General features: G+C 37.1%; 1 protein-coding gene across 1 annotated transcript in view; it reads left to right on the top strand.

Moving 5' to 3' along the window:
* Positions 1–22,231, top strand: part of WWC2 (WW and C2 domain containing 2) — a 415,307-nt gene that overhangs the window by 267,818 nt on the left and 125,258 nt on the right. Inside the window, exons 6-10 of the mRNA XM_007940882.2 lie at positions 4,337–4,466; positions 7,212–7,358; positions 8,402–8,475; positions 13,242–13,484; positions 21,775–21,864. Coding sequence (XP_007939073.1) covers positions 4,337–4,466; positions 7,212–7,358; positions 8,402–8,475; positions 13,242–13,484; positions 21,775–21,864 — 684 coding nt within the window. The remainder of the gene's footprint in view (positions 1–4,336; positions 4,467–7,211; positions 7,359–8,401; positions 8,476–13,241; positions 13,485–21,774; positions 21,865–22,231) is intronic.

The raw sequence follows: 22,231 nt of genomic DNA, 5'->3' as shown, positions 1-22,231 counted from the left end.
TATTGAAATATAATTTATGTACAGTGAAATACACAAAACTAAAGTGACATGGATCAATGCATTTTTTTGTTTTTTTGCAATGTTCCCTTCCCTCCCCTCCCTTCCCATCCCTGTAAACATTTGGTTTTATGACCCAGTCTTCTTTTTTGCCTATTCATGAAATCATGACTGTGATACTCTTCCAGATGAACCCAACCTAGTGGTTCTCAAACTTGAGTGCATACTGTAATCATCTAGAGACTTATTAAAAAATCCCTATTCCTGGTCTTCACCTAGGTATGTTTTAAGAAATCACCACCTGTCCTTAGGTATATCCATGTACAGAGAACCTTAGCAGAGCCCCCCTGAAAGCTAGGCAGACCTTAAATGACATAAATGTGTTACTTAGTAATTGCATATCAACGTAAAGGAGGGTGTTATGGTGGAAGTGGGAGCAAAAACTAATTTTGAAGTGCCATAGACTGTTTAGCCATATGTTAAACATTTTGGAAGCACGTGAAATTATAACTCATGTTACTACCTGGGATTAAAGGTTAGCTATACTTGCTGTTTTTGTTATATGGATGTAACAATGCTATATTGTTTCAAAGCAGTTTGCCTGCAAATGATTTTTATAGGAATCTAAGGCATGTTTAAGAATCTGTCAATAACATTCCACAAGAAAACAATAGAGATTTGTTGTAGAAATTCAAGCATTCTTTTGGAATGATTCTAATCCCTTGAACCAAGAGCAGAAAGATAAGATATCTAACATCAGAGACGTCTATTGTTAATCTTAACTATAGACAAAATAAAGCTGTTTTCATTCAGATGTGAACCACTGTACTACTAAAACACTCTATGAGAATTGATGAAACCCAGAAACCACACTTTGCAGCAAACCACATTCCTAATACTATAAAGGGACTTTTACTTGGTGGCTGTGACAGAAAATATATCTCAGAAAAAGATTTAAATAGAATCCCACTGCAGGCTTTTGCAGCTTTGTTACTTAACACAATGAAATAGAATATTTTATTGAATCTGGAATTATAATGACATTTAAAGTTTTATTTTCCATAGTATGTACTGTAGTTTTATGCCAGGTAAGTGTGTGTATTTTGTTCCCTACAATTATTAATTTCAGCCTGTGGACCCAAATTTGGCTTGGGCCTGAGCACTAGGGAAACTTATGATAGATGAATACTGGGAACATGTATATTTCCATGTTGCCACCTCATGTGTACAGAACTGGAAAACTCCGGTAATGAAACAACCTGGTTAAACCAAAAGCGTATACAGATTTTATGAACGTTTGGCTCTGGGTATTCACATTTTCCTGAAAAGGTATGTTAATGGTAATCTTTGCATTTTCAGAAGAGACTAAGATAACAAGGAGAAAAAATTACTTAAAGTGTATACACAAGCCAATTTTTTTTTAAGGAAGAAAATAAATGTTCAAATTGATCTTTCTCAGATTAAGAACAAAAGGCACAATACTTTGTTGTCAGTAAGCTAATAATGTTCTTATTTTATGGTCACTTAGGGTGAACAGAAAAGGTGGGAAATGAGAAGTAGAGGAGAAACAGAGATAAAGGAATAATATGACTTTAAAGTAAAGGAGAGAGGTTCAGAGAAGGCAGAAGAAAAGGAAAACGAGACCAAAAAGAGTTCTGTGGTAAATGCAGACTTGAGACAGCTTGGTCATATTTAGCATTCCTTTGCACAGTGGAAATCAAAGACAATTCCATCTATTTTTAAAGCTCTCTGAAATTTAACTTTAGCAATATTGAACTGGTTTTGCTTTTATTTTTAATGATTTTTTTTAATATGTTATTGTGTTTTAGGTGAAACTTTACACAGCAGATTAATTTCGCACTCAACAATTTATACACAAATTGTTCTGTGACAGTGACATTGGTTGCTGTTCCTGCAGTGTGTCAGAACGTTCTCCATTCCCACTCTGCCTTCCCCATTTTTGTCCCACCAGTTTCCTTGCCCCTCCTTGCTCTCTCATCTTAGCTTTTGAGCAAATGTTGCACATTTGGTCCCATGTCATTGATCTAAGGAGCACATTCTTTGCAAGTGCTGTTGTTTATTTTATAGGCCAATCTATTACTTGGCTGAAAGGTGACCTCCAAGACTGCTTTCTTGGGGGTTCCTCTAGCATCTACCAGTTCAGTAAGTCTGGTCTTTACATGAATTTGAGTATTGTTCTACATTTTTCTTGTTTGCTTTTATTTTTTAAGTTTAAAGTTTACTTATGAGAAGAGCTTACTTGTGTTTATTTTTAAATGTTAAAGTTTATGAGTTAAAGCTTTGTTTTACTGTTAAATTCTGAACATTTTGATTTATACAAATAGAAATTAATTGTGCTTCAGAAATTCACTTTGATAGGTTGAAATACTGTATATTACTAGCTATTTCTTGAAATCTTGCAGACTTTTCTTTAAAGTAAAAAGTACTGCATTTGAAAATACCAAAATGCTATGTTTGACAACACCAGGTCTCCTTGTATTTGGAACCAGCATTTGTTTTTTTGGTAAGAAGCCTTTTGCTGTAACTAAATTGATAGATACAATACTTAGGGGAGCCAATAATTTCAATTGATTAATCCTCTGCCAAGTAAAGTAAAATTAACTAATATTCAGAGTACTTACAGTATTTTTATAAAATATTCTAAATGTAATAGTTTTAAGAGCCCCAAATCTGAGTCTGTCATCCTGAGGATAGTCACCCAACTAGCCATATGGTGCATGTTTATGCAGTTTAGGGATAAAATTTGGATAAACTTTCAGGCATCAGTTTCTTTATTTGGAGGATATATGACTAGGGGATCTCTAGTGTCCGTTCTGTTTAGGGACTTATCAAATGAGCTTATGATGAAATTTATTTTCTTAGGTTTTTTTAAGGCTTTTTCATTGCTTGTTTAGAAATTTAAAATATTTACTAAAATTGTACTTGGGGAAATATGTTATTTGTGAGCGGCACTTATTTGAATAAACTTCTTTGTAAGAGTGACTGACATGGCTCCCCACCCCCACCCCCTAATCACACCCTTCATATCAGAAATAAATATAAATCATTAATTTGTTTTAAACCAAGTGAGCTCAGACCCAGCTTTCTCTGATTTAATGGGTACCATTTCTCTCTAGAGTCAGTGCATAAGCAAGAATGTCAGAAAACTTGCATAGAGTTGTTGACTGATGGGGCAGGGGTGCAACTCAAGTTGTATTCATAATTTATCTTGGACAGCATGGGTAGCTGCAGAGAGTGTTAGTAAAGGAAGTGTTAACTATATTTTTTTAAAGTATTAGATAATATGGTTGGACCCAATTGTAGAACACAAAGAATTAAATTACTTGAAATTCTTTGACAATGTGTGATGCTGTGAACGGTAGGGACATTGGGTAAGCAGATCTGCAGAGGGTCATACATTAGCTCATTGAAAAGCTCTTCACCAATGTTAGTTGACATATGAGCACATCTGCATTTCTGCCTTATTCCTAAAGTTGAACTGAAGCAGAAAGGCAAGCAATTATATTTCAGTTCATAACTTTCATAAAAATAGAATAAATACATTTTTCTGTGTTTAAAGAGAAATAAGAAACTAACCACACAATCCAAATACTGTACTCACTAGTGTAAAAAGTAATTCTAACCGTTTATTAATGGTCTACCATGCTGCATGCACTGGGCTAGATTCTGCAAAACATTATAGCATGTAAAATTAGATGGCAGTGATGAATCTTGTAGTTCCTGTAGCTGACTAGTTTATTGGGACTTCTGTCTTTCTGCTATCCTTTACTTTCCTCAGGATGGAGGGCAGGATCATTGTCGGTGAGGTTTGAGTTGCTAACGAGGTTTGAGTTCCGCTAGCAGTGGGGTCATCCAAAATGACTGAAGACAAAGGGCATGTGTTTCTATTGGTCTGAAAGTAATTAGAAATGGGTTGGGTGTGTTGTGGGGTTGAGGGAATCTTAGCTAAAAGTGATTAGAAGAAAAAGGAGGAGAAACAACCAGCTTGAAAGGATGATGCTGGTATGTGAGGATAAAAGTACAATAATCAGCAGCTGTTGTTGTTGTTGTTATGTGACGTCGAGTCAAACCCGACTCATAGCGACCCCCTTCTTGGGTTTCCGAGGCAGTATCACTACAGAAGTAGGATTGCCCAACCTTCCTTCCGAGGAGTGGCTGGTGGGTTTGAACCGCCAGCCGTCTGGTTAGCAGGCAAGTGTCTTAGCCACTATGCTACCAGAGCTCCCAATCAGCAGCTAGCACAATCCAAAAACTGATTCTGTCACCATTTTAAGTTGTATTGTCATTCTTTGATTTTTTTTTTTTTTTATTTAAACAGAATTGATAAAAAAATGTCTGGAGGCCAGAGTGGGTATGAACTTAGTGAAGCCAAAGCCATCCTGACTGAACTGAAATCTATCAGAAAGGCAATCAGCTCAGGAGAAAAAGAAAAGCAAGATCTGATGCAGGTATGTTGTAGAACATTTTGTTTAGACAAGCTACTTCTAGGGCCTCAGAAACTTCTTCAAGGCAGGAGTTCATCAAAGCTTGGATGGCCTTTTGTTACACTCTCCATTTGCACAGAATTTGACTGTATCACAAGGATGTCAAAGGAAATAAACCAACCTGACTGCCTTGGATAACAGGTTGGTTCCAAGGTTCTGATACTGCAGGATTTGGGTGGTGACTCCAGGAGCCCATTGGTACATCCTGGAACTCACTGCGAATTTCATGTGGAATCTAGATATGCAGCGACCTAAATCAGTGATTCTCAGCACAGAGCACTATGTCACCTATCATTAGTAGGCAGAAGGTATGCCTAGAGGGCAGGATTCAGGTTACAAGAGGATTAGAAAGGCTTCTGTGTCCCAGATGATTGTTAGGTGCTATCTAGGGAGTGAGGAATGTTTTCCTAGCTGAGAGTCATCTATAGCATCAGTTTAGGAAATGGCAGTAGATCCCTTGGTTATACATGTACAGTTCTCAGCCACCTGGGTCTTAGCTCCAAATGTCTCAGCATTGTGTGTAGTAGAAATAAAGTAGCCATTTTTTGGTCAGTATTCTGCATTTTGAATATCTATACTTTGCAGATAAAAATGTTTTATCTTTCCTTATCTTTTACCTTTTGTTAAGATTTTTTTTAAAAAAATAAGGTATACTTCTTCCTCCTGTACCCCTCCCCTCCATCCCATAATTATTGCAAACCTCAAGAATTCTTTGTATTTTACGTATATGGAGTTCCTTACCTTTTCAGTCCTTGTCTTTCAGAAAATGTTAGGTATAGTCATGATGTTTGCATTCTCAGTAGAACTTCTACATTTAAGTACTATGTTTGACTACTCATGTCAGTTTTCAAAATGCTAGTGGAATACGGATAAATGTTCAAGAACTTTGAAGGGATCTAATAGAAAAGACAGTAACAGCAACTACTTATAAATACTGACTTTGTGCTAGGCACTGTTCTGTATTACATATAAATAACTCAGTCCTCACAGCAACACTAAAAGTAGACACTGTTATTGTCTTTAGTGTATAGATGGGGAAATTATAGCACAGAGCAGTGAAATAATTTGCTTAAAGCTGCAGGAGTGGGGTTCAAATTCAGACAGTCTCAAACCAGAATATGTGGTTTAGATAGTACATACAAGACTTTATTTGTATTTATTATATTTTTGTTCTGCAATGGTCCTGCAGATTAAATCAGCAATTCCCAAAATGCTCATAGTAGGCCCTTAATAAAAAAAATAATAATAAATTAAAAACTTAATGGAATTTGAACAAATTAACACTGGACTCTTGTCCTTCAGCAGTTTTAGGTCATCTTTGATTCTTCCATGTAATCATTGGATTCATACACATGCCAGATTATATTATAAGAGTAAATTCCTCTTCAATTAATAAAGTATAGAGAACAATTAATTAGTAGATACAGAGATAGATAAGAGAGCTGAAAGAGACATTATGTATCTTTGGTGACTTTCAATTCTCTTTGACCACAACCCACAGTAAGAAATGTTTTGCATCCAAACCCAGTAACACACAAATGTCTGAGCCAACAGACACACACACACATATAATTAAAATAAATTTCACAGAATATGCCTACTTAATCATCATTGTGATTTTATTATCTGGCTCTTCCAGGTCATTCAAAAACATACTAGTCACAACTCACTATATTGGTTTAGTGCATTGTTACCAGAGATAGGTTTGAAAAATAGTAATCTAGTCCAGCCTTTTCATTTTACAGATGAGAAAATAGAAAAGACTTGCCTAAGGTGACTAAAAGTTTTCTGTTCTTTTCTATAACATGTTATTTGATGTGAACATTTTTAATACTGTTAGAAACTAGTTTTATCCTTTTCAGTATACATTTTGCATAAATATCCCTTTGAAAGAAAATCAAGAAAGTTAGGTCAAAAACAAGTATCAGTTCTCTGGTATTTTTAATTTCTTATCATAAGAAGTTCAAATAATCAGGATTTAAGCCTGGTTCTTCTTAAAGATGACAGTTAATGGATACCTTACTATTTTTTACTAGTATTATTGCAGATTTTTGTTTGTTTGTCTTTATTTTTAGCAATTTAGATAAGAACCCAGTATCTTAAACCCACGTGCAGACTGTAGACACACTAGCTTTTTGACTGTTCACTTTACCAAACCAAGCACTGCCATGTGGTAAAACAGACAGGCTTGGTGCCAGACTAGTTAGTGCCACCCCTTACCACCTCAGTTTCTGGATCTTGGTTTCCTCATCTCTGACATTAATGTGGGCTGAGTTATTACCTCTTGTATGCTATCCAGCTATAAAATGATGTAATTGTTAGAAGTCTTCTAAGCAGGAAGTTTTCTTGCTATATCTAATTTGAGATTATATAGGTAGGTGTTTCATGATTCCATAATGTTTATTGCATAATGCCAGTAATTCTTCTTAAAATAGAGATTTCTTATTAATAAAGTTTTAAAAATAGGAAATACATGTATTAAATACAAAGAAACCATTGTTCATGGAGAAATGCATTCTTTGGAAAGGTAAGATCATCCATTTAATAAAACATCTCTTACTTCCGAAATTGCATGTGTGTATGTGAAATTGTGAACTTGTTTTTTCCATTCAAATGATCACTTAGTTTCATTAGTTTCGTTTTGACTGATGAGAAAAAATTGCCCTCTTAAGTAGTAAGCTTGATGAAATACTTTTATTTCCTGAACAGAGTCTTGCTAAGCTGCAGGAGCGGTTTCATTTGGATCAGAGCATTGGCAGATCTGAGCCAGACTTGAGATCCAGTCCTGTGAACTCTCATTTATCTCTCTCCAGACAGACCCTTGATGCTGGGTCACAAACGAGCATTTCCGGAGATGTAAGTTACATATGTGGGAGGGTACCCTACATACTGTCCTGGACGAGCCTTAATTACAATATGGATTGCAAAGTGGAACAGGAGCTAGATGTGTAGTTTTGATTTCTGCTGTGTTCATTCAGTGTTTGATATACGTAAGATTGGTTTTAAGAATCATAGCCTTATCTTTTCTGTCTAGGTGCCAAGTGTATCAGGATTTATACACATGAATAGCTTTGTTCAAACTTTCTCATACTCTGTTTATTCAGAAACACTGTTGAAAAGCTAGAGATACATGAAATCTTACTTTTTCCCATTAAGTTTAGAGTCCTTTCAAATAAACATTAAGGCTAATGGGAAACATAAACATCATACCTTTTAAAACTAGTAAGAAAGCTTGTTTTCTTTAATTTGAAGTTGAGTATATTAAAATATTTAATTTGTGATTTATACCTGACATTTGAAAATATTTACGGTGCCTTAGATATTATCACAGTTTTGTATTCTCCCTTTTGAGAAGTCATTAGCAAGTACTTACTTCTTAATAAATTTCCAATTATTTTTGTATTTCTCTTAGGCTTCTTTGAAGTATGGGCTTTGAAAGTAAAAGTCAGGTAGAGAGCAACAGTAGAGCTTACCTGTTTGAAAAATTAATCCTTGAAGTTACTTAGTTTATATTTTATACCATTGAAGGCTAAATGATGGAAATTTTGACTCATAGTGACAAAGAAATTAGTTCCAGTTCATAAATTTTATTGACCTGCACACCCTTCATAAAGTCTTAGATACCAGAAACATTTACCTGATATTTTTATTATCTTGAATTTAATGTGTGGAAAAAATGGTGTTAAAGACTTAGTCTTTGAGGAAACAGACAAGCTTGAATTAAAAAGGAATGTTTGCTCCTACTGAGACTATGAAGTTAGTGCCTTTTTAAACTGGTGTTCCCAATTTTAGTACTATCTTCTTTAGCTTTTCAATTTCTTGTACTTCCTAGAAACAAAAGCAGTTTATTTTATTCATTAGCAGAGTTAATTGACTTTTTTCCTTTTGTTTTTTACTAGATTGGAGTGAGAAGTAGATCAAATTTAGCTGAAAAGGTCAGGCTAAGCCTACAGTATGAAGAAGCCAAAAGAAGGTAATGACAGGGGAGCTGTTTAGTTCAATGGTCGGTGGGCCTGTGTTTTCTTTTCCAGAGCTGATCTTTACTCTTAGAGTGACATCTGCTGGGCACTCCCATGTGAGGTTGGCTTAGCGTTCTTACCAGGGTTACCCTTCAGTTTTTCAGAAAGTAAGGCCTGTGGAGTCCCCTTTCTTTTCTCTCTCTTCCTCTCCACCAAAGCTAAAGAATAGAGAGAACTATGAGAAGTTGTGTGAAAGTTGTGTAGGAATGAAATGATCCCTTTGTCTTCTGGAAAAAAGAGGCTTGGAGCTTGTAAAATACTCACAATTAAAAGTGAGAAGATTACTTTCTCAGCTAGAAACTTGATACAGTGGCTCAGTCAGAGGACTTAGTAGCTATTGAGTTCTAAGGTAAACATCTTTTAGTGTGTTCTTTTGCTTTAAAGTGAAGACTAATTGCTAATGGCCTAGAAGGTGCTGAGGTGTATTTCAATTTACTTATTTCTTAAGGAAGGAGGAAAGATTCTGATTTTTCTCCTTTACTTTATAAATTCTTATTAACCCCTGTGCTTTCTTTTTCTTACCTGTGACTCTGTTAGGGTGAGGCATAAGAGAGTTCACTCCCCTTATCTACTAACAAAAAAAAAAAAAAAACTCACTGCTATGTAATTGATTCTCACTCATAGCGACCCCCTTTGGGTCTCCGAGGTGGTAAATCTTTGCAGAAATAAATTACCCAGTCTTACTTCTGCAGAGTGTCTGGTGGGTTTGAACTGTTAACCTTTTGGTTAGCAGTCAAATGCCTTAGGCACTATGCCACCAGAGCTCCCCCCTTATCTACAGGGTAGCCTCAAATAGTTTTCTAATACAGAACACCTTGTTTATTTTGAGGAATAGGGTCATACTGATACATTTGATTTCATTATTTTATTTTGAAAAGCTTAAACGTGCTATTGATTTATTATTTAGGAAGACATTATGAAAATTGCATTGTTACTGTGCAGGAGACAGAGAAATTTATCATGTTCCTTTTCCTAAGCATGAAAAGCTCATAGAACCTACTAGAGTATCATTGTTTTCTACCATAGGGAAGGCAATTTTACTAGAAAAATTACAGACCTTGACTATTGAAGTATATCCGTTGTTAATGAAGATACTAATTTAAAAATAATTGTCTTAATTTTTAAAAAATAATCTTTTGTTGAGTTTTTGGTGAAAGATTACAAAGCAAGTTAGGTTCATGTTCGACAATTTTCTACAAAAATTGTTCAGTGACATTAATTACATTTATCACAATTTGTCAGCATTCTCTTTAATTGTGTTGTGTTTGTTCTCTTTCTAGTGCTTTAGTTCCCCTGACATCTTATCTCTTCATCTTTGTTTTTGAGAAATTGTTGACTTTTTGGTTTCATACTGATGGTTTTCAATCAGGGCAGCAATCTTTTGGGTAATATCTTTCTTTTGTGTGCCACTCTGCTGTTTCTCGCTAAAAGGTGATCTCAGTGGTAGACTTCGTTCTAAGGTTTAAAGAGTGTCTCAGGACAATAGTCTCAAGGGGTCCCCTGTTTTCTGCTGTTCCAGTTTGTATGGCTTTTGGGGAGGAGGGTTTAAAGGTTATCTGACTGAACAAAGTAATAATTTAGTCTGCCTAACTACAATAGTTGCCTCTATGTAACAGGTGTTACTAATGTTACTTAGTTCTTTAATTTACTGAGAGAAACTCAAGCTTTCTTCCACTTATTATTAGCCATGTGACCTTGAGCAAGTCATTTAGTCTTTCTGAACAACAATTTACTTGGCTAATTTTAATGGCTTTAAATTTTTCCAGGTAAATTATAAATTTCTTAAGGTTAGGAAGATTTTTGTATACTATATTGTCTCTTCCTCAGTGCCCCCACGGATTTGTCTGGCAGTAAGTGTTGGGAGTTGCTTTGTGCCCTGCTGATGAGTCGGGGCTGACTCGACCGCAAATAACAACAACAACAACGATGTGGAATCTTAGGGGTAGATGGTGTTAGTGGCTCTCATGTTAAGGACACTACACCCTTGAGTAGCCAAGTCTCCTGGGTTCTAATATGAACACAGCCCAGAATTTGTCTCTTTTTCTGAAGGAGAATGGCCGTAACTCAGAACCAGGCTATATACCCCTGAGTTCTTGAGGGCTTGACACTATTTCCCTTGGATTAGCTTGAGCTTTTGCTTTACTTTAACCAGCAACAGTTAGTTGCATCTGGAGCTTCTGTAGTGTTTCTTTTCCTAGGTGCTCCTAGAAATTTTCTTTATATTCTGTGGCCTAGGTTTGACTACTATTTCCAAAATAAAATTCCAATCAAACCAAACTCACTGCCATCAAGTAGATTCTGACTTATGGGAACCCCCTTTGGGATTCTAAGGTGGTAAATCTTCACAGACGTAGATTGCCCAGTCTTCCTTCCTTGGAGTGGCTGGTGGGTTAACAGTCAAATGCCTTAGGCACTATACCACCAAAGCTCCATAAAATTAAAATAAAATTCAAGACCTACCTAATATGTGATCACAGACATAATCGGTCCCTTTCTTTCCTTCATTACTTAACTGTTCTCAGTTCAATTTGTTAATTAAACCACATAAACACTTAAGACATTGGTTCTTTCCAATTTGGTTGCATTGCTATCATATTCCTCTTTGGAGTTTTGTTTTAAAGTGAATAGTGATGCTAAGAGATGATAAATCTGAAGGGTTTATGCATATGTTAGAAATGGTTTTTCCTTTTCAATTCTGAATAAGTAAAGAGGCGGGTTTTGTTTCTCTGAAACTTGTTTTCTCCTTTCAGCCTTTGTTTTATGTGCTTAATGAAGCTAATAATATCATGCTTATTTAGCATTTTGATGATTAATTTTCTAGTACGTTGAGACAGTTGTTTATGGTTTTGTGGTTAAAGCTGAAGAATAGCTGATGTTACATCTATCATAAGTGCAGACGTTGGGTGAAATCAGAAGTACTTTATAATGCAGTGCCAATTTAAGATGGCACTTTTATTTTTAACTAAAACATAAAACTTACAGCACAAGAATGTAGAATTGTTATCATCTTTATTCCTAACTGTGTTTTTTTATTCACCTTTTTTCTTTATTTCTGTAGTTCCTTCCATAAAAAAGGAAATAATAAATCCCCATTTCCTGTGTGTTTTTCATATTTGAGTATGTGCTGTAACGTATCCAGTGTAATTATCCAACATTTTTTTTATGGGAACATGGAGGTCTTATGCCAGTATGAAAAGTTCTTTTCATACTTTTACCTTGATCTTATGCTTATTGTCAAAATAGCTTTTTTTAACCTGGTGAAAAATTGTGATTGTCTTCACAGTGACGCAGAGGAAATTAATTGATACAAGTGGTCAAGAAATTCATATTGAATTGGAAGTCACATTAACTTTATCATTTAGTACGATGTTCTAAACCAAACCCAAACCAAACCTGTTGCTGTCAAGTCCATTATAACTCATAGTGACCCTTTAGGATAGAATCAAACTACCCCATAGTGTTTCCAGGGCTGTAGTTTTTATAGAAGCAGATAGCCAGATCTTTGTCCCATGAAGCAGCTAATGGATTCAAGCTGACAACTTTGGGTTAGCAGCAGAGCACTTCACCACTGTACCACCAGGACTCCTATGATGTTCTAGACATAGTGAAATCTGGGATTAAGCAAAATCGTGAGACCAGAAGAGTTTGCCTTTGTTGCTTTTCTTCCTCCTTTCATCCCAGTCTCCCGCCCTTCAGCACCTATTGTCACTCTAGTTCTGTCACCTCAGCTATCTGCCTGTGCTGGTACAGGTCCACTGTGTACTGGTCCGTCATGTATCACCAAGTCACTGTATGTAGATGACAATCAGTTGAGTGTAGTATACCCATTCCTCACTTAATGATATAGTTAGGTTCCAAAGACCAAATTGCTATGTGAAAATTGGCATTATATAGAAATGGAGGGGTGATCACATCAGATCACAAAATGGAGGATGACTGCGTCATTACATAACTTCCAAACCACTGAGAATCATGGCCCAGCCAAGTTTACACGTAGCCTTAACTCTAACAGCCTGCATTACTCTTACTTCACACCCTGGTGTTTGTTACTGCTGGACATACATTATTAATGAATAGAATAGTTGGATAGTACGGTTTTTATTATTGTCGTAAATGCAGAATATTGGATAAGAAAATAGTCAGTAAGTGAGGGACAGGTGTAGTGTATCAAGTGCCCGCACAAGTGCTCGGCCACTGCCCCCTTTTCTCTGGCAATGGTAGAACCTTGATAGATTGACTTTGCTTTCATACTGGCTGGCCAAGCCACTTCCCTCTTTTCTACCCTTTTCCTTCCATGACTGGCTAATTCCCAACCTACTCTGAAGGATTACTGTTTTACCAGGGGACAGTGCCTTGCCTAGAAGAACAAGATCTATAATGATGACATAAAATCTCAGTGTTTTAAAGGAAGCCCTGTGGGTCTTCTCACGTCATCTCACACCAGGGACCCGTGTCAGGCCAACTTGCCTGGGTACCAAGAGCACTCTGCTGCTTAAGCTCCTGTGTACTTTCACTGTCACCTTTTGTTAGTTGGGTAGGTATGCTTACTCACATGTTAATGGTGGAGGAAATGAAGCAGATAAAAACTAAATGTAACCAGTTAGGCCCAGAGGAAGTTACAGTGAGAACAGCGGTTTGTCCCATAACTTTGCCTGACTTATATTTTCTCTTTCATGGAAGTTCTAAGTCTGTGCATTTCTCTTTTATCTCTTTAATTTAGTATGGCTAACTTAAAAATCGAACTGTCAAAACTGGACAGTGAGGCCTGGCCTGGGGCGCTGGATATTGAGAAGGAAAAACTTATGCTGATTCATGAAAAAGAAGAACTTTTGAAAGAGCTTCAGTTTGTCACTCCTCAAAAACGCAGTCAAGATGAATTGGAGCACCTGGAAGCTGAAAGGCAGCGGCTGGAGGAAGAGCTGCTGTCCGTGAGGAGCATACCCAGCCAGGCTCTGGCCGAGAGGTTTGTTTTCCTCCCGAGGGACAAGACAGGCTAGACCTTGTGGGTGTGTCTTAGGTATGCCTGGATGCCATCTTCTCTGGTAAATTCCCATTGGAAATCTCAAATGCATGTGTTATTAGTGGACTGAGAAATGGCACAAAAGGACTTTCTTTCTGTAGAGCAATAAAGCACACCCTCTTGATACTGTGCATTATCAGTTCTTCTGTGTTTGTCAGGAACCTGAAAATGCCTGTGACAGATGTTAAATAACTAAGGAATGTTGACATAAAATCAGGAATGCAGTGCATAACTGACTGAGTCTGATAGTAATAGCTATAAACTATTGTACCCTGATAAGAAAGATTATCTAGACTGTTACAGCAACCGAAGTTTTCTATTCTGGGTTTTATTACTCACAAAAATGCAAAAGTTTATTGCTTTTCATTTCACAAGGGAAAGACAGCTTGCTCCCTTGGATATCTTAACAGGTCACAAAATGTTCACTTGGATTTTGTTTGTCAGTTGAAACCCTTTTTCTGAAGCAGGTGTAAATGTAAGGAAAATACTCTAAGCAATGTTTCTTATCTTTTTGTGGGCGGCTGTAAATTGATCATTGAATCTGAAAACTCCAGTTTTGCAAACAGATAAGCTGGAGTAGTAAGCAAGGGAAGCTCTGGGTGTGCCTGAGCTCTGTCCTATTCTGACTGATAGGGTCAGACACCTGTTTTAGCCATAGACCATGTAGCCCTTTAGAACCGGGGCCTAGCTATCCTTTAGGGGCCTAGTAAGTAAGGAGGAGCATCTTTCCAGAATGACAGCAGAGAAATTCACATGAATACAGTTTGAAGTGGAATGGAGGTAAATTTTAAACACACAGCCATAATCCAGTTGCCTTTTTTTTTTTTAAATAATTCTTGGCATTTTACCTTTTAATTTTTTGTCTTCTATAAATGTCTATGGTTGTTACATAATATCACAACATTTGAAAAGTAGGGGAGGTCAGTTAAAAAAAAAAAAAAAAAAAAAAACCCTTACATTCTTGATTAGGTATTAAGCATGTGGAACTTGCCCATTTAGTTTAACCATTTGGTGAAGTTGGCTTTTGTGAGTTAACACATTAATCAAGAAAATGTTTAGCTATAGCACTAGAGCTTTAGGAGCATGAAGAAATACCCCCAGGAAAGGTCTCTGCAGATTACATTATTTTACTCTCAAATAATTGTCATCATCTCCCTCATTTCTCCTTTTTTTCTTTCCCACTTGCACTAACATCTTTGTCTGTTGGTGCCAACTGAAAGATCATCCTGATGGCAGGAGTGAGAAAGCTGGCCAGGTGATAATCCATCTGAGAGAGGCAAAATGGGATACAAAGTAAAGATGACAAGCCAAGGCAGAATTAAATAGTTTTTTTCTGAATTAAATGATTAAATTAGATTTTTCCTGAATTACCATTTATGTTGTGAGTGTCTGTGTTTGGGTATCTTTAGTCGATAGCGTAAAAGTTTGATATTCATCTGTGAGTATGATGAAATGAGTATCTTTTAGGTGACTCATTAAAAAAAAGTAATATTTTGTGGACTCTGTAGCTCTTAATAAATGTTATATAATCATACATGTTTAATGTGCTACTGAGTCCATCTCAGCTGTTCTGCTTTGCAGCATGTGGCTCTGAGAAGGGCCTATAAATAGCTTTTATAGAAAAAATAGGTGAGTGTTTGTTTTAATTAGCTTTTGTAGTATCATGTGTTGCTTGTCTTTTTTAATAGGGCTAGAGCTTTAAAAAAAAAATGGCTAATGAAGTAATCTTAAACATAAAGCTTGTTCCTAACTGCCTAGCATTTGAGTTTTATACTTTTGTTTGCACACATGAAATAACTGTCAAATTTCCAGTAGAAGCAGTAGGTTTGAACTCATCGGGAAGGGGAGGTATGTAATCCGTAATTGTATATTTAGTCAGATCTCATCATGAGGTTGTGTCGTGGACAGTAAGCAGTGTGCATATTTTGTCTAACCTGTATATGGCCTTGCCCCTCCATGACTGAATGTTAGCAGGGACAGAAATGTACATATTTTATATTTGTAATATGTTGACTTCCTGAGTCATTCAGAAGAGTCAAATCATTTAACATTCCACAAAAAAATGAATCCTAATTCCTTTCCAATGTCCCTGGCCAAAATCAAATCCATGTATGTTGCAGGGAAGTTGAAGGATTTAAACTTCCTTGCTTGATCCTTATAAAATTTTCTCACTGCTATTCTTGGAGGCTCTTTTCCCTTTATTGTTTCTTCATACTGTATGTATATTTCTGCTTTGGTGGTTGCTAGTGTTGAACTGAAACAGGATGCCTTAGAAGGCAGGGAAACATCAGCAAGCATTGTCTCCCTCAGTGGTAAGGCAAGTGGAGATAATTCTAGAGATAAAATTCAGGATAGAAAACTTAACTTTCATCTCAGAACAGATTGTACCTCCACCAACACCAAAATCTCTCAATTTCTTTTTGGTACCTACACAACTGTCAAAGAAACCACTTGCTGAACTTCCCAAAAATTTCCTCTGTTTTCCATTTATATTGTAGATTTCTCATTATTTGAGAGTTGGCCTCAGGCAGGATTCTGAGTCATTACATTAGTCTCTGAAACTGCTAAAGTCATGTGAATATTCAGCCACTGTCTGTGATCATGCCATGCCCAGCTCTGTTCCTAACTGGGCCCATAGCAGTGTCTAAGCTCGCCGCCTAATGGCAGTAGAGCACATTGGGAAGGGAGATGTTCATTGTGAAGGTTTATTGGGTCAAGAGAGAAATTGCTCTCAAATGAAAAAACTTCTCATGGTATAGGACATTTCACATGTCTTTCATATTCCCCCCATATAGTCACTGAGATTTCTTAAACTACTTTTTTATAGTTGATATAATATTAATATAGTTCCTTATTTTCTCACAAATTTTAGGAATTTTGCCATGTAATTGCCAAACAAAAAAAAAACCCTAATTCACTGCCGTTGAGTCGATTCAACTCATATCGACCCCTCCTTGGGTTTCTGAGGTGATATCTCTATGGAAATAGATTGCCCAATCTTTCTTCCGAGGAGTGACTGGTGGGTATGAACCGCTAGCCTTCTGTAACCTTACATATGGCTAAGTGCTCGACTGCAGCTGAAAGGTTGGCGGTTTGAAGCCATCCAGAGGCTCCTGGTGATCTTTATCTTTCTGCCTTGAAAACCCTATGGAACAGTTGCATTCTGCATGCACGGAGTCTCCAACAGTCTGAATTGACATGATGGCAGCTAACAACAACAACAATTACTTGAATATTTTTGAAACTGCTTCTGAAAATTTTTTTAAAGCAATTGGATGGGGATATGAGTGTCATTTATTTTTTTAATGGATAGATGGATAGACAGTCTGATTGATAGCTATGGCTGGGCGAGGGGGAGGGGAGTATGCCATGACCATGTATAGGGTTGGCAGACAGTGTTTCTACAAGCATGTTTATATGTGTTATAAGAATGTCCAGGTATATAGTAGAGCTGACAAGGGACAAGGACGAGGGAGCGAGTAATTGGACATGTGGGCTCAGGACCATGGTTGCAGGGGACATCAAGCTCAAGTGGCATAACATACTACACAAAAACATCGTTCTACATCCTACCTTGGTGTATAGCAACTGGGGTCTTAAAAGCTCCCAAGTGCCCATCTAGATGCAGCAATGGGTCTCTCCTCATCCAGAGCAAAGAAGAATGAAGAAAACCAGAGATACATGGAAACAATTACTTCAGGGGACTAGTAGACCATGTGATCATAATCCTGTATGAGCATGAGACAAGAAGAGCTAGATGGTGCCTGGTTGTCAGCCACCACTGTCAACCACTTGGAGGGGGATTGGTGCAGGAGATGCTGGGTAGAGTGGGAGAACAATGTGGAACAAAACTCAAAATCATAAAAAAAAAGACCAGGTTTGCTGTTCTGATAGAGGCTGATGAGACTTCTGAGAGTATTGTCCCTAGTTACCTTTCAGGTCTGGAAGTGAGCTCACCCCTGTGGCTTCTAGCCAAAAAATAGACAGGCATATGGGCTGAACTTTTACATCAGGTAGATACACTCCTTGGAGTGATCAGTCTTAGGAGAAGAGAAGGGCAGTGTTTGCACAGGGAGATAGCTCAGGGGGAAGGGAGTGCATGGGAGGGAAGGACACAGGAAGGAAAAAAAACAAAAGGGACGGACTATTTGTATAGATCACATGAAATTTTCCTTAGGTGGAAAGGGGTGGTCTGAAAATGGTCTGAATCATTAGCTCCCTCAGGGGCAGTGAGGGCCAAGCAGAGAGCCCTAAAGATCCTAAACTTTGCAAAGGGTAGCTGAAAAGATGGTGTGGAGCAGCCTGAGTACGGAATAAGGCATTGGGGTGGTGAGGTGGTATCTTTTAGGAACCAGATTAAAAAGACTCTTCCTCACTCAGGAAAACTAGAAACACAGGCATAGAAGGGCATGGAAGACAGGGATGTCCCTTATTGAAGGGGCTAACATCAAGCAAATTTTTCTCGACTTTGGCCCAGAGGAAATTGGGGACATTGCTTCCTGTGAGTACATCTGGAATCTGAGTAAGACTTCCAGCTCCTGCTGGGACAGATGTTGGTGTTTACATAGAGACAGGAGTCAGTTGCTAAACCCAGGAGAGTGAGTGAGAGGTGCTGCATAAGAAGGGTGTCTATGACTTTCTCTAGTGGCTTCATTATCTTTTTCCTAATCGAAGTCTTATCTAAGATGCCAAAATGAAGGGAGATGCTGGGGAAAGGTACATTATTCTTAGACAGCTTTGGTAAAAGAAGGTGAAAGAGCTGATGTCTACCTTCTAGAATTTAGGATCTTCATGGGGGAAGATGTGAAAAAGGAGGCAAAAAACATCCGTATTTCTGAGTAACCATAATGGAGACATGGAAGAGAAGCCTCTGAACAGTTTCCTAGAGGAGGGTGTCATTGCTGCCTGGGAGTAGAAAAGCATTGTTTTCTAAATGTCAGTGTGTAACAAAAGTTGCACAATTAAATTCTGATGTCAAATTGAAACCTCCTTACAACATTGGAAAAAAGCATCCATTTATTTGCAAGATACTTTTGGTTTCAAAACTTCAAAAGCATTTCTTCTATTTCAGATGCCATGGGTTTTAGTATATTTTTGTTTTTTACCCCCTGACATCTATGTACCTTCTAATTCAGTTAATCTAGTTCATAATAATTCTTTTTCTTGTTTTTTTTATATGTGAAAAATTAAGCAACAGAAAAATGGGACTGTTCTTTTAAAGTAATAATACCTTTGAAAGCTGTGAATTAATAATTTATCACCCTTTGAAGTGCAGACAATCTCTGGGTAAGAATGAATAACTTTGGACAACATAGTTATGAACAAATCCCAGTAAAACTTAGTATATTAAAAATGCAAGGTACCTACTATGGTTCATAATAACAATAACTGCAACACACATCAAAATATTATCATTACTACTGTATTATGTTAAAGATATTTTAGTGTATCTAGAAGTGTTTCTTTAATGTTTTTTATGCATAGAAATAAACTACAAAACTCACTACCTTCGAGTCGGATCCAAAGGTACACTATAAACTATATACTAAAACAAACATTTGACTAACTGATGTTAGATATGAACTGTACCTAACTGTTCCAACTTACATACAAATTCAGCTTAAAGGCAGATTTAGGAACTTGTTCACAATCCAAGGACTGTCTGTAATAAATAAAATGGCAAAAAAAAAAATTTTTATTTAAAAATATAATTGTGTTTTTCACACATCAAAATATAGAAATAAAATACAGGTTTGTTTCTTTACTGCCTAAGGCATATATAACAATTTAAAGTTGAAACTTAGAATTTTTCTTTTTCTCTAAATTAATTGATTTTTATCTCGCCACCTTGCTGTAGAAGCTGAGGTTTTAAACAAGTGATACTTTTATTATCTGTAGAGCACTTTCACATGTATTACTCCATTTGATCCCTTTAAGAACTATGTCAAGTAGACACCAAAAACAAATCCTTGAGTTGATCTCAACTCATGGTGACCCCATGTGTGCAGAGTAGTGCTGTGCTCCATAGGGCTGTCAAGGCTGTAAACTTCTGGAAGCAGATAGCTAGGTCTTTCCACTGTGGAGTCCATGGGTGGGTTCAAACTGCCATGTTTTTTTAGTAGCTGAACAGTTAGCTATTTGCACCACCCAGGTAGACACCAGTGCTGTTGCCATTGAATCAAGTCTGACTCATAACAACCCTACAGGACAGAATCACACTGACCCATAGGATTTCCAAGACTGTAATCTTTACGAGAAGAGCTCTGGTGGTGTAATGCCTAAGGCATTTGACTGCTAACCAGAAGGCTGGCAGTTCAAACACACCAGCCACTCCTCAGAAGGAAGGTTGGGCAATCTAGTTCCATAGTGATACTGCCTCGGAAAGCCAAAGAGGGGTTGCTGTGAGTCGGATCTGACTCCACGGTAGTGTGTTTGCCTTGGTTTTCGTTTTAATCTTCATGAGAGTGCACTCCCACATCTTTCTCCCATAGATCAACCGGTGGGTTCAAATTGCTGATCATTCAGTTAGCGAGTGCTTAATCACTCCAGTACTAGGACTCCTTCAGGTAGACGCGGTAAGATTATGAATACTATTTTACAGGTGAGAAAGGTGAGGTCCTTTATTAAGAGACTTGCCTAAGGATATAGATGTGTTGTTAGGTGGCATTGAGTTGATTCCAACTCGTAGTGGCCCTGTGTACAGCGAACAAAACACTGCTGAGCCCTGTGTCAACCTCACAGTTGTTGCCATGCTCGAGCCCATTGCTGCAGCCACTGTGTCAGTCCGTCTTGTTGAGGGTCTTCTCCTTTTTCACTGACCCTCCACTTTACTAATGGTGATATCCTTCTCTAGAGATTGGTCCCTTCTTACAACAGACCAAAGTACAACAGAGTCTGGGCATATTTACTTCTAAGGTGGTACACTGTGGCTGTACGTCCTCCAAGACAGATTTGTTCATTCTTCTAACAGTCTGTGGAACATTCCGTATTCTTCACCAACCCCACAACTCAAATGCATCACTTCTCTGTGGTCTTCTTTATTCATTGTCCAGCTGTCACATGCATAGGAGGCTATTAAAAATACCATGGCTTGGGTCAAGCACACTTAGTATTTAAAGTGACATCTTTGCTCTTTAACACTTTAAAGAGGTCTTTTGCAACAGATTTTCCCAATGTAATATGTCATTTGTTATCTTGACTACCTTTTCCATGGGTGTCGATCATGGATCCAAGTAAAACGAAATACTTGACAACTTCAATCTTTTCTCTCCATACCATGATGTTGTTTATTGGCCCAGATCTAGTAAGCAGCAAATTCAGGACAATAGAAATCATGGTATTTTTCTAAATTTCCTTCTGGTGGTGGTGGGATTACCCTTGAACCAATCCAGTGATATCCAAAGACCTTCAGATGGGATGGATTGTCCTCATGCAAGGTCTTAGTCACATAAGTTTGTGGATGCTTGATATACTTTTAAATAACTTATTACTCACATACACAATTCCCATGATACTCTAACTTTAAAAACTTACATAAAAAATGAAACAGTTGAATATGGTTAAAATTTTATGATAATCTGATGCAGGTGATAAGATGTGCCACACATGTTGTGTGCTGTCAAGTCAGACTTGACTCATAAGTGACCCCTAGGAAGGATAATCACTTGTATGTCATTTTCTTGCTTAAACAGTTGAGCCCATTTAGCTCACAGTGGCAATATGGACTGATTTGTTTCTTAATTGCAAAAATTCTTATCAAATCATATACTGGAATTTTCATCACCAAATATTATTTTCAGACAATCTTCACTAAATTCAGTGCATAGGATGACCTTGTTGCCATTAAATGTTTTAGAAACGTGAAACCAAATCACAGCTCTGTAGGAGGATTCTCTTGTTTTTGTTAGTCTTTTCTTTTTTTGTCTCCCTCCTCATTATCCTTTTTGTAACTCGTAAGAGCGGTTAAGAACACTTTAGAATAGGAAAATTTTTAAATTCCCAGTAACATTGGAGATTTGATACAACTCTCCTCCTCCATTTTGCTCGGCTGTTTGTGGTTCTGCCCATGCCATTTCTTGCTGGTTGTCCCATTTTCTCTCTGTAGAGTCCATTCGGATTTCCTCTTCTTGATATGCAGTGTCTGTATAATGACAGTTGTTCTCTTTTTAATCTTTTCCTTCCATTTTCATCCTTTAATTCATTTAAAAATAAATTCATTTCTGTTTTTTCTTAGATTGAAATTGGAAGAGAGAAGAAAAGAGCTGCTACAGAAACTTGAAGAAACTACTAAATTAACTACTTACTTTCATTCACAACTGAAAAGGTAAGCCAGTAAGGTTCTTGGGGGAGGGATTTGCTTTTAACTGCTTTCAGGTGTGTTTTAGTTTATCTTTGATTACTTGTTACTCTGTTTTCAACTATTTGAAAGTGATTGAAACAATCACTAATACAATGAAAGTTTGAGTGCCCAAACTCAAAGCTGCATGGATATTTTTCATGAACCCCATGGTCATATTTGGAATATGTTTGAATTATATCCAGGAGAAATAAGATCTATTCTAGCTACCAATAAATACTTAGGAAAATAACACTTATATTCTATCATCCTTCCTTTTAAAAAAGGAGGGTGGCAGAGAGTTGGCTTGAAATAATTATCCATAGATTTTCTTATGTTAATTAGAAAAATGTTC

This window comes from Orycteropus afer, unplaced genomic scaffold (assembly GCF_000298275.1).
Source record: "Orycteropus afer afer isolate SDZICR_OR568_19922 unplaced genomic scaffold, OryAfe1.0 scaffold00073, whole genome shotgun sequence".
Lineage (NCBI taxonomy): Eukaryota > Metazoa > Chordata > Mammalia > Tubulidentata > Orycteropodidae > Orycteropus > Orycteropus afer.
This window is presented reverse-complemented; position numbering and strand designations above follow the sequence as displayed.